Source organism: Epargyreus clarus, unplaced genomic scaffold (assembly GCF_041222505.1).
Source record: "Epargyreus clarus isolate Ecla_fem2 unplaced genomic scaffold, WU_Ecla_fem_2.2 ptg000002l, whole genome shotgun sequence".
NCBI classification, from domain to species: domain Eukaryota; kingdom Metazoa; phylum Arthropoda; class Insecta; order Lepidoptera; family Hesperiidae; genus Epargyreus; species Epargyreus clarus.
This window is the reverse complement of record NW_027332210.1, coordinates 11,106,035-11,120,000: the sequence shown is the minus strand read 5'-3', so window position 1 is coordinate 11,120,000 and position 13,966 is coordinate 11,106,035. Positions and strand designations below refer to the sequence as shown.

The window sequence follows — 13,966 nt, the reverse complement described above, 5'->3', positions numbered from 1 at the left end:
CCAACCAACCAACCAACCAACCAACCAACCAACCAACCAACCAACCAACCAACCAACCAACCAACCAACCAACCAACCAACCAACCAACCAACCAACCAACCAACCAACCAACCAACCAACCAACCAACCAACCAACCAACCAACCAACCAACCAACCAACCAACCAACCAACCAACCAACCAACCAACCAACCAACCAACCAACTACTGGAACCTGGAACCCAATAACTCTGGAGATTTTCTTTTATATTGTGTTGACTGATTAGTAAGACGTGTTTGTTTCTTGTGTCTCGTTTTGTGTCTGAGATGACATTGAATCAGCGTTATTTGTGTGTTGTGTTTTTGATCGTAAATTATATTTGTTATTTATTTTCTGGAGGCACGGCAGTGCCTCCGCCAAGTCGAGCCAAAGCCAAAAATAGCGGCACGGCCGTAGCATTCTTTTCTCGAAGCAATTCGGCCCATTTTTGACCCCCTGTAACTTCGTTGCATCTGAAGCTAGAAGCCTGAATTTTCAGGAGCCAAGCAAGCATTGTATAGACACGGTGTATTACCAATTTCATTTAATTTGAACCAGTAGTTTAAGAATTACAAGTAGTCAAAGTTCGTAATTTTGTCACTCACTGACTGACCGATCATCAAAATGTTAAGGCACTTCTAGCAGACATAGAAGGTTAAGATTGAGAATACAATTAGTGTTTAGTATATAACTCACGGAAAAACTATAATATTTTGCAATTTCTGTCCGGTTATCTAGATACACCAACTACATAAAATAACTTTGTATCCTATATAAGTATATAGGATTACAAAGTTATATTTGCAGTTAATGAATCTGTTTTCCTGTCCGCGAAATGTACGAGTAGTAGGGGAGCTCATGATGCTAAATGGGTAGAAACTCGAGCGTCGTTTGGACCTATACGATTGTATAGATTACACTCTAGTGAGTGAAGAAAAGTTTGTATGATATTTTTCGATTCACGGTGGGAATAGCTTCTAGAGGATTCGAAAGATGTAAAAAAAATGAGTCAGACGGACATACTCAAGGCGCAGCAGAAATATGTTTATCTGCTGGTTTGCAGCCATACGAGAGGTAAAAATGGAGAAAAAAATTACACCAGTGCATTAGATTTTCAAAAGGAGATATTAAGTTACCCCAGATGAGTCGCCCATTCGAAAGACTGACGATTCGATTCGACTCTTCGAAAATGCAAAAAAAAAATCGTTATCTTGACACACTCGAGGGCGTAAGATTATTGTACAGGAAATTCCAGCTGATGTTTTACTTCTCATAACCCTTCATCTGACGATTTAGTGGAGGGGTCTTTTTATACCGACGATTTGAAAAAAAAAATATATTTTCAGTGACGCTATCAGATAGTGTATGTACATATTCTCTTTTTAAATGACTGTTTTTTCACTACATAAACGTGTGGTATGATTATGATGTTACCCGTTTTCTAGCATTATTTCCTTTATATTAAAAAAAAAATACCATCATCATCATCATCATCAGTATGTCCAGGTAACGATTTTTTTGCAACCTTATTACGCCACCCTCAAATCGTCAGATTGTTATAAATTTATTGTTTTCAGCATGTAACTAAGCTACTATAGATTTCACGATATTTTCCCCGTGCGAACCCTCCAAATGGATGGTTTAAGATACTCTATAGGATGTAAGGTATCTTCCATATCTTAATCTGCCGCGTTCGAGTCACTCTCGAAATCCCCTCTTGGGCTCCCCTACTATTATAAGCGACGTCAATTGTTTTTAGTCTCGAGACAAAAGAAGTATTCAATTCCAACTTCAATTTAACTTCAATACAAATAATGGGTGAAGTGCGAATCGAACTCGTACACTGAGGGTTCCGTACCAAAAAAACATGTGTTTTTTATATTTACTAATTGATATTATATATTGATAATAATGCATTGTGAAAATGTCAACTGTAACATCTATTACGGTTCAATAGATAAAAAAAACGATAAAGTGAAAAACGCCAAAAAAAAGCAGGTCCTTATATGTTTGTCCCTGTAGTTCCTGGACTAAAATAGGGCTACGATATCCCCTGCCTGTGGTAAGAGGCGACTAAAAGGGGGCTTCCGGAGTTGGGCGTGGCAAGAGTGGGAGCTCGAACCGTCCTATAAGTGTCCCCGGGAAGGACGGCGGTATGTGTGGTCGCATACCGTCGTGAACACCGGATAGTTTGGGAGGAGCGAAACCTGCTCCCCCAGGGCAGAGCTCGATCGGGGCATCGCGCTTGGAGGACTTCGGTTGCGTTCCGTCGGAGATCCCAGGGTTCTCCAACAAACATTGAGGACGGCCATCGGGGGGATTTAGTGCGGTAAAAGTCCCACATAACCCCGCGTCACTTCCACGTCATCGGGTACCTTTTGAAGATTTCCTCCTCATAAAGAAAAAAAAAACTCTCCTTTATTTGAAAGTTTTTCTTTTCATTTTTAGTACTTGTTGTTAAAGTGGCCATCATTATAAATATTCCGTAAAAAAAATAAGTTTATATCTATTAAGGTTCCAGAAATAGAGCTCTATGTCAGACAGAAAAACGGACAGCTTAGTAATAGGTTCCGTTTTTACCCTTTAGGTACGGAACCCTAAAAAGTAATATAATATAAAAAACATTCCGAATTTCTGACAAATGTCATGAGAATAAAAATAATATGTTACGGCTAATGTGCCTAATCAGACAAAACGCAGATGAGCTTGCCCATTACCTAAAGTACAAAACGAAGATTGTATCAATTTTCACCCCTTGACGTCGTTTCGTGCATGCCATGATGCCTCGTCGTGTCATGAATTTACGACAAACATTGCATATTTTCAAGAAACAATATCGCTTTGCGGCATGATGTCGCTATGTGTCACGATACGTCGTTATGTCGTAAAAAGGCATATGTTTTAGCCCTAAGAACGAAAGTCGAAACGAACGAAAGAAAGTCTGAAAAAATGTTTCGAATTTTAATACATAGTTAATCTGCATATTATTATCTTCTAGCTAATCTTGAGACTAACTAGTTAATGTATATGTATATGTATATGTATATGTATTCTGCAATCTAACGGTAACATACACAAAATACAATAACTGTCGTGAGGTAAAGCAACTGTCACCGTATTATAAAATAATAATAAGTTTGTTTCCAAGGAAACAAATGTTTAGGCAAATTTCGTCCTTGTTGCGCTTAAATAAATGTCTGTATGAAAATAAGCATACATAATTATAAAATTTTACAAAGATCACAATGTAAAATCCTTAATAACTTTTAAACGGATTACCCTAATTACACAATTCCTTTTGCCCTATCCGTTTTAGACCCAAACCTACCAAATGGCATTAAAGACAAACCAATATCTACACAAACAAAAAAACATGTTTTCAACTTACGTAATATTTGAAAAAAAATACACCCTCTATATTATTCCACTACCTCATAGTGTTGCTTATAAGGATAAAATTCTTGAAAGTAATGATAAATGACAAAGTAAAGGAAAAGCCTCATTTTTAAGAAAATTTAATTTTTTTCATAATAATTTGGCAGTTAAGTTACCGCCATTCATTAATTTAAACATTTCGCATATTAACAATTTTTTGGTCTTATGTTTTAAATCATTCGAAAGCGGACGTTTTGTTCTCCAAGAATTTATATTTTTATGTTCGACTTAGTTAAGGTTATTTTTAGGACCATTATAATAGATTTGTAAATTGCTATGCGTTTGTAACTTGCTATGCGTATACATACAGATGTAAAGTTGACAATTTACGAGAATGACTTTTTCGAGTCAAATCCGAGTGATTACTTAACAAAGAGATATTGAAAATCATATTCAACGTTATTACGAAGTTGTAAACAACGAAAAATAAGAATTTACTAATTAATCAGTTATCTATTTTTATTAAAAAATAAATCCTCGGCGGGAACTTAGTTGCCAACTTATTACTTTCTCATACTAAGCCGTAAGTCATGGCCATAACATCGAAGAATTAGTTGATTCCATCAAATTCTTCAATTTTATGACTTATGTATGGTCCTAAAGAATTAAACATAAGTCAAAAGAGTGCATGACTGATACTGGTGTTACAGGTGATATAGGTGTACGTGTGCCTGCGGTTACAGATACAATTGATGTAAGTAATGTGACTAATGCTATGACGGATGTAAGCGAGTCTGAAGTAATGGAACGTGAATCTGTTGATATAAGTAATGGTAGTAATAGGCGTTATCCTGTTAGAGAGAGAGGAAATAAACTAAATTTTACAACTTTTTAACATGTGATTTAATTTCAGAGAGTGGTCCTGTAACGGCCTGAGTGTAGGCCTGATCGTAATTTGTGCTAAAGTAAAATCAAACTTGAGTTCTTGTTGGACCTGCGCGTGATAACATGCTTATAGATGACTGAGTGATTATTTGAGACCAAAAACAATGTATTTTAAAATTATTGCAAGCGTTTGGTATGTCCGTTTGTAAGTCCGTGTCAACTTCAATGGAGGTTGATTTGAAATAAACAAAAGGTAACTCAGATAGTAACAGTAGTCTACCGTGTCAGAGTTTAGTGGAGATTCAACTATTTAGCCAGTTCCACGAAAGAGTTATGTTTGGTAGTATTTATGTAGAGTTTTGTTATAGGTGGGTAATATAGATAAAGGGGGCGTATTGTAAGAACCTTTTTAATATAAATTGTAATCTATATTACTGGTTGTGTATAAAATGATATTGTTCGGTGACTCCAGATTAAAATAGAAATGAATAAAAACGTGGTGTAGCGGAAAATATGTTTTATTAATATACTCTTCAAATAATAATTCTTACAATAACTACAAATATTACCTACAAAAAAGAACGCTCATTCTCGTAAGACAGTGAGAGGGCTTTAAAAAAATCTGTTGTTGACATTTAAGTAATAGAAGGTCCCGGAAAAGAAAAAGAGTAGACATTGGACTTGGCAATCGTAGTAATGTTACTCATGTGCTGCGATATGATGCGATTAAAACACAATGTGAACTGTTTGTGGTATCACCGCTTCCAGCAGCACCACCGCTAGATCATTTTTTGCGTCTTAAGTGCTGCTATGTTCTAGTTTCAAGAGTGCGGTAAGGAAGATATACTTTTCCGAGGCGCTCCAGCTCAGTCTGTTTCCTCTATATTATAAAAAAACAATGTATCTCACAAGTATATGTATATTAAATTAAATTAGTTTGTTTAGAACGATTGCCAAATCCAATCTATTTATTTGAAACATAAAATATTTTTAATATTGATATGGTCCCATAGATGTTGTTAGGTTAGATAGTGAGATAATACCTTAAGACAGAAGGTCTCTTAAGTAGAGACTGCATCAACCGACTTGGATTGCATGGATCTCACGACTTTTTACGGTGGAAGAGCTGAATGGCGAGGCTTGGATTTTTTTATAAGCAGTGTTTTTGATGGCATCTATTATAATGGTCCTAAAAATAACCTTAACTAAGTCGAACATAAAAATATAAATTCTTGGAGAACAAAACGTCCGCTTTCGAATGATTTAAAACATAAGACCAAAAAATTGTTAATATGCGAAATGTTTAAATTAATGAATGGCGGTAACTTAACTGCCAAATTATTATGAAAAAAATTAAATTTTCTTAAAAATGAGGCTTTTCCTTTACTTTGTCATTTATCATTACTTTCAAGAATTTTATCCTTATAAGCAACACTATGAGGTAGTGGAATAATATAGAGGGTGTATTTTTTTTCAAATATTACGTAAGTTGAAAACATGTTTTTTTGTTTGTGTAGATATTGGTTTGTCTTTAATGCCATTTGGTAGGTTTAGGTCTAAAACGGATAGGGCAAAAGGAATTGTGTAATTAGGGTAATCCGTTTAAAAGTTATTAAGGATTTTACATTGTGATCTTTGTAAAATTTTATAATTATGTATGCTTATTTTCATACAGACATTTATTTAAGCGCAACAAGGACGAAATTTGCCTAAACATTTGTTTCCTTGGAAACAAACTTATTATTATTTTATAATACGGTGACAGTTGCTTTACCTCACGACAGTTATTGTATTTTGTGTATGTTACCGTTAGATTGCAGAATACGTTAGCATATACATTAACTAGTTAGTCTCAAGATTAGCTAGAAGATAATAATATGCAGATTAACTATGTATTAAAATTCGAAACATTTTTTCAGACTTTCTTTCGTTCGTTTCGACTTTCGTTCTTAGGGCTAAAACATATGCCTTTTTACGACATAACGACGTATCGTGACACATAGCGACATCATGCCGCAAAGCGATATTGTTTCTTGAAAATATGCAATGTTTGTCGTAAATTCATGACACGACGAGGCATCATGGCATGCACGAAACGACGTCAAGGGGTGAAAATTGATACAATCTTCGTTTTGTACTTTAGGTAATGGGCAAGCTCATCTGCGTTTTGTCTGATTAGGCACATTAGCCGTAACATATTATTTTTATTCTCATGACATTTGTCAGAAATTCGGAATGTTTTTTATATTATATTACTTTTTAGGGTTCCGTACCTAAAGGGTAAAAACGGAACCTATTACTAAGCTGTCCGTTTTTCTGTCTGACATAGAGCTCTATTTCTGGAACCTTAATAGATATAAACTTATTTTTTTTACGGAATATTTATAATGATGGCCACTTTAACAACAAGTACTAAAAATGAAAAGAAAAACTTTCAAATAAAGGAGAGTTTTTTTTTTCTTTATGAGGAGGAAATCTTCAAAAGGTACCCGATGACGTGGAAGTGACGCGGGGTTATGTGGGACTTTTACCGCACTAAATCCCCCCGATGGCCGTCCTCAATGTTTGTTGGAGAACCCTGGGATCTCCGACGGAACGCAACCGAAGTCCTCCAAGCGCGATGCCCCGATCGAGCTCTGCCCTGGGGGAGCAGGTTTCGCTCCTCCCAAACTATCCGGTGTTCACGACGGTATGCGACCACACATACCGCCGTCCTTCCCGGGGACACTTATAGGACGGTTCGAGCTCCCACTCTTGCCACGCCCAACTCCGGAAGCCCCCTTTTAGTCGCCTCTTACCACAGGCAGGGGATATCGTAGCCCTATTTTAGTCCAGGAACTACAGGGACAAACATATAAGGACCTGCTTTTTTTTGGCGTTTTTCACTTTATCGTTTTTTTTATCTATTGAACCGTAATAGATGTTACAGTTGACATTTTCACAATGCATTATTATCAATATATAATATCAATTAGTAAATATAAAAAACACATGTTTTTTTGGTACGGAACCCTCAGTGTACGAGTTCGATTCGCACTTCACCCATTATTTGTATTGAAGTTAAATTGAAGTTGGAATTGAATACTTCTTTTGTCTCGAGACTAAAAACAATTGACGTCGCTTATAATAGTAGGGGAGCCCAAGAGGGGATTTCGAGAGTGACTCGAACGCGGCAGATTAAGATATGGAAGATACCTTACATCCTATAGAGTATCTTAAACCATCCATTTGGAGGGTTCGCACGGGGAAAATATCGTGAAATCTATAGTAGCTTAGTTACATGCTGAAAACAATAAATTTATAACAATCTGACGATTTGAGGGTGGCGTAATAAGGTTGCAAAAAAATCGTTACCTGGACATACTGATGATGATGATGATGATGGTATTTTTTTTTTAATATAAAGGAAATAATGCTAGAAAACGGGTAACATCATAATCATACCACACGTTTATGTAGTGAAAAAACAGTCATTTAAAAAGAGAATATGTACATACACTATCTGATAGCGTCACTGAAAATATATTTTTTTTTTCAAATCGTCGGTATAAAAAGACCCCTCCACTAAATCGTCAGATGAAGGGTTATGAGAAGTAAAACATCAGCTGGAATTTCCTGTACAATAATCTTACGCCCTCGAGTGTGTCAAGATAACGATTTTTTTTTTGCATTTTCGAAGAGTCGAATCGAATCGTCAGTCTTTCGAATGGGCGACTCATCTGGGGTAACTTAATATCTCCTTTTGAAAATCTAATGCACTGGTGTAATTTTTTTCTCCATTTTTACCTCTCGTATGGCTGCAAACCAGCAGATAAACATATTTCTGCTGCGCCTTGAGTATGTCCGTCTGACTCATTTTTTTTACATCTTTCGAATCCTCTAGAAGCTATTCCCACCGTGAATCGAAAAATATCATACAAACTTTTCTTCACTCACTAGAGTGTAATCTATACAATCGTATAGGTCCAAACGACGCTCGAGTTTCTACCCATTTAGCATCATGAGCTCCCCTACTACTCGTACATTTCGCGGACAGGAAAACAGATTCATTAACTGCAAATATAACTTTGTAATCCTATATACTTATATAGGATACAAAGTTATTTTATGTAGTTGGTGTATCTAGATAACCGGACAGAAATTGCAAAATATTATAGTTTTTCCGTGAGTTATATACTAAACACTAATTGTATTCTCAATCTTAACCTTCTATGTCTGCTAGAAGTGCCTTAACATTTTGATGATCGGTCAGTCAGTGAGTGACAAAATTACGAACTTTGACTACTTGTAATTCTTAAACTACTGGTTCAAATTAAATGAAATTGGTAATACACCGTGTCTATACAATGCTTGCTTGGCTCCTGAAAATTCAGGCTTCTAGCTTCAGATGCAACGAAGTTACAGGGGGTCAAAAATGGGCCGAATTGCTTCGAGAAAAGAATGCTACGGCCGTGCCGCTATTTTTGGCTTTGGCTCGACTTGGCGGAGGCACTGCCGTGCCTCCAGATTTGTAAATTGCTATGCGTTTGTAACTTGCTATGCGTATGCGGAGTTTACATACAGATGTAAAGTTGACAATTTACGAGAATGACTTTTTCGAGTCAAATCCGAGTGATTACTTAACAAAGAGATATTGAAAATCATATTCAACGTTATTACGAAGTTGTAAACAACGAAAAATAAGAATTTACTAATTAATCAGTTATCTATTTTTATTAAAAAATAAATCCTCGGCGGGAACTTAGTTGCCAACCTATTACTTTCTCATACTAAGCCGTAAGTCATGGCCATAACATCGAAGAATTAGTTGATTCCATCAAATTCTTCAATTTTATGACTTATGTATGGTCCTAAAGAATTAAACATAAGTCAAAAGAGTGCATGACTGATACTGGTGTTACAGGTGATATAGGTGTACGTGTGCCTGCGGTTACAGATACAATTGATGTAAGTAATGTGACTAATGCTATGACGGATGTAAGCGAGTCTGAAGTAATGGAACGTGAATCTGTTGATATAAGTAATGGTAGTAATAGGCGTTATCCTGTTAGAGAGAGAGGAAATAAACTAAATTTTACAACTTTTTAACATGTGATTTAATTTCAGAGAGTGGTCCTGTAACGGCCTGAGTGTAGGCCTGATCGTAATTTGTGCTAAAGTAAAATCAAACTTGAGTTCTTGTTGGACCTGCGCGTGATAACATGCTTATAGATGACTGAGTGATTATTTGAGACCAAAAACAATGTATTTTAAAATTATTGCAAGCGTTTGGTATGTCCGTTTGTAAGTCCGTGTCAACTTCAATGGAGGTTGATTTGAAATAAACAAAAGGTAACTCAGATAGTAACAGTAGTCTACCGTGTCAGAGTTTAGTGGAGATTCAACTATTTAGCCAGTTCCACGAAAGAGTTATGTTTGGTAGTATTTATGTAGAGTTTTGTTATAGGTGGGTAATATAGATAAAGGGGGCGTATTGTAAGAACCTTTTTAATATAAATTGTAATCTATATTACTGGTTGTGTATAAAATGATATTGTTCGGTGACTCCAGATTAAAATAGAAATGAATAAAAACGTGGTGTAGCGGAAAATATGTTTTATTAATATACTCTTCAAATAATAATTCTTACAATAACTACAAATATTACCTACAAAAAAGAACGCTCATTCTCGTAAGACAGTGAGAGGGCTTTAAAAAAATCTGTTGTTGACATTTAAGTAATAGAAGGTCCCGGAAAAGAAAAAGAGTAGACATACCTACAAAAAGGAATGAGATGCCATCAAAAACACTGCTTGTAAAAAAATCCAAGCCTCGCCATTCAGCTCTTCCACCGTAAAAAGTCGTGAGATCCATGCAATCCAAGTCGGTTGATGCAGTCTCTACTTAAGAGACCTTCTGTCTTAAGGTATTATCTCACTATCTAACCTAACAACATCTATGGGACCATATCAATATTAAAAATATTTTATGTTTCAAATAAATAGATTGGACTTGGCAATCGTAGTAATGTTACTCATGTGCTGCGATATGATGCGATTAAAACACAATGTGAACTGTTTGTGGTATCACCGCTTCCAGCAGCACCACCGCTAGATCATTTTTTGCGTCTTAAGTGCTGCTATGTTCTAGTTTCAAGAGTGCGGTAAGGAAGATATACTTTTCCGAGGCGCTCCAGCTCAGTCTGTTTCCTCTATATTATAAAAAAACAATGTATCTCACAAGTATATGTATATTAAATTAAATTAGTTTGTTTAGAACGATTGCCAAATCCAATCTATTTATTTGAAACATAAAATATTTTTAATATTGATATGGTCCCATAGATGTTGTTAGGTTAGATAGTGAGATAATACCTTAAGACAGAAGGTCTCTTAAGTAGAGACTGCATCAACCGACTTGGATTGCATGGATCTCACGACTTTTTACGGTGGAAGAGCTGAATGGCGAGGCTTGGATTTTTTTACAAGCAGTGTTTTTGATGGCATATTTTTGTTCATATCTTAATCGGCCTGCTAAGGGCCACGGTTTTAGCTAGGGAACTAAACTATCCATCCCAGCAGAGCCCCGCATGCTGGAATAAGGCTTTGTACTCTCCGAGGACGCCAGGTATCGGAGGTGGACCAGCTACGCATCCATCGGCACAGTACCTGCACACGTGGGGATTGGGGTCGGGCTATTCGCCGGCCGCCAACTACAATTGCTGTTGGCCGCGCCGCCCAGGGTGCATCGCACATTACCGCTTACACGGACACTCGTGAAGGTTGCCCGACAAGCACCGTTAGCTCTACACTAACCCCTCCTACACCAACTACTACTTACTTACTTACTCCGCTGGCGCAGCGACCCAAAGTGAGTCTTGGCCTCCGACACAAAATTTCGCCACTTGTCCCTGTTTTGCGAAGTCTCAGGCCAGTTATTGTCTTTAAGTTCGCCCAAATCTGCCTCGACCCTGTCTGCCCAGCGGTATTTGGCCAACAGGGCGTCGACCATTTGGACGCCCCAAGTACGCGCGCTTGACGCCGCGATCCTCGCTCATTCTTACAACGTGGCCAAGCCAGCGAAGACGGTGGGATTTAATTGCTCCTATGATGTTAGGCTCGGCCACTTGATCCTCAATCTCGGTGTTTATGCGGGATCGCCGTTCGCCACTATTGGACTGGGCTGGCCCCAGAATGGCCCTCCTACACCCAAAAAATAAAATTGCGTCGCAAAGGACGCAATGTTATTAACAGAACGACCGATTGACGCAATGGTCAGAACAATTTCAACATTTAACTTATAGTAATAAATACTAAAAAAATGAACATTGGGTGGCACGGAACCTCCATGTGCTCGCACATGGAAGTTCGACTTGCACTTGGCCAATATTTGTTATTAAAGGAGGCTTGTCATTTACGAACTGATTCGCGTTATACGTTTTGGGTAATATAATAACTAAATATAATTATATTTCGAGGACCGATGAGGAAAGAGTACGGTTTTCCCGTTGCTCGCATCACCAGAATTCGCAGAATTATCAGTATCAGTATAGTCCGCGTAAAATTAGTAGTCCGGTCTGAGTAATCCAATAAATATTAAAAGAATTCAAATTCAAATTCATTCAATAATAAACTTACATATTCACTTTATAATACTAAGAAATAAAACAAGAGATTTTTAATGCGAATAAGAGTAAAAACTAATAAAACATCAACTCATGGGCAGGCAAAAATATACTTGTCCTTTTTAACTACACCTAGTCGCTGTCGGATCAAACAGATACTCGATGCGAATTAAGTATGAAATGTCAAATGTGTGAAAATTCGGAATTGTTCAGTCGTGCATCTATTCCGAATCTATACGAATGTCATGTAGGTGGACGCCGCGCCGGCTCACGAAACCTTTAATGATAAATCAAACTACTATTTCGATAAATCTAACGTCGATAGTCCTAAGCCTGCATAAAGTATGAAGGAAAGATTACAATTCATTATTACTAGTGAGTGCGCGTGCAAACCTTACCGCCCTTACGTATTGATGCAAGGCATGAACGAACTAGCTTCTTAGTCAAGAATAAGTACCTAGTCCACACCAAATTGTACTAACTAATGAGACTTTATGGGACTATGGGAACAGGCATACCTAGTCCTAAATTTACCTAGTACAATCCATCTCTACTTGTCTATAAACACTACGAACGAATACTGACAATGGAAACAACATTAAATGACGTACAATACAATTTAGGGATTCCCCGTGAAATATGCGATTTCCGCTAAAACGTAAATGAAAAGGGTTGCCAATTTAGGAGGTTTAATTCCCTATTTTTTTATTAAAAAATGTTACGTAACGTGTATTACGGAAGACCCCCTCCCGCCCCTGTAACGCATCGTAACGTTTCACAAGACCCCCCTCCCCCCCAAATTGCGTTACGTAATACTTGAACGACCCCAAACCCAAAAATTTAAATCTACAAAAATTAAACATGTAAATTTGCTATTTACTTTGCATTTGGAATAAAATACGAACAAGAAAGATTTATTCATTATAGTTTACTTAGCTAGGAGGAAAGAACATATTTATTTTTTCATCAACTTCTCAGATATATTATTATCTATATATAGGAGTACCAGTTGCGTAACTATACCGTATCAGACCCGTATCAAATTCATTGCCTGTGGCACTAAGAAATTATCGCTCACGAATATGTAGTTTAGTGACTATTTGGTCCCAGCGACCTTTCTTTTCATGCACATACTGTAAACTTATGAAAAGTACTTATTTATTTTTTAGTTGAGCTCGCAACCTCTCGGGCCGGGTGCCCCATCAGGCTGGGGCCTGTGGCATTTTGCCAGTCCTGCCACCATATTGTTAGTATTTACTAAATGACGTCAAACCCAAAAATGATTTGATTGTAACTTTTCATATGCGATTATATAAACCCTTTTCAAGCTTTTGACTCCATTTATTGATACCCATAATACTGACCAAATCATGTATGATATGAGTTTAATTTGGGTACATATTAAATAAATACGTTTTTATTTTTTATTTCCTTGTAAGATCGTCATTATCATCATTAACCCACACATCGTTAACATCCCACCCCTAAGCATGAATCTCAGAATGAGAAGGATTAATCCGTAGTCCACGGCGTTGGCCAAGTGCGAAATGGTAGATTTCATATACCACAGATTTTTTTAGGATCTCTCAGATAAACAGGTTTCCTCACGATAATATCCTTTACCCTAAAAGCTATGGAAAATCAGAGGTATAGCCTGGGATTTGAACCTTATGTAATTTGAATTTAATGCAATTTGTAAATTTTGTGTTCCAAAACACTATATTTCTTGAGTGTATTACTCTAAAAGAAACAGTTAGAGGAAGAACGCTCATTGTCACCGCACCACACCTGACCACTGTTTTAAAAGCGTGTAACTCGCGAGTTACCCATTTGACTCCGGCAGTTCCGGCACTCGGCGCTCGGCACTCGGCACTCGCGGTCGACACGGCTGAACGCCTACCGGTTGGAAGATTCGAATTATTAGATACGTTATTAAGTGATAATCAATTACAGTTTTATGCGTTCCAGTGCTATGAAAAGTTACATTAAAGTTGAGTCAAGTTTGTGAAAGTCACTTATGAACAGGAAGTAAACTCAGGTTGGTATTAAGGATGGCGATCAGAGATTAATCGAAAAATCGATTT

General features: G+C 37.0%; 1 protein-coding gene across 1 annotated transcript in view; it reads left to right on the top strand.

The window, feature by feature from the left end:
* The window catches only part of LOC140744788 (uncharacterized), a 17,802-nt gene extending 8,394 nt beyond the window's left edge, over nt 1-9,408 (top strand). The window contains exon 4 of the mRNA XM_073076453.1: nt 9,386-9,408. Coding sequence (XP_072932554.1) covers nt 9,386-9,408 — 23 coding nt within the window. The remainder of the gene's footprint in view (nt 1-9,385) is intronic.
* The last annotated feature ends 4,558 nt before the right edge of the window (nt 9,409-13,966 follow it).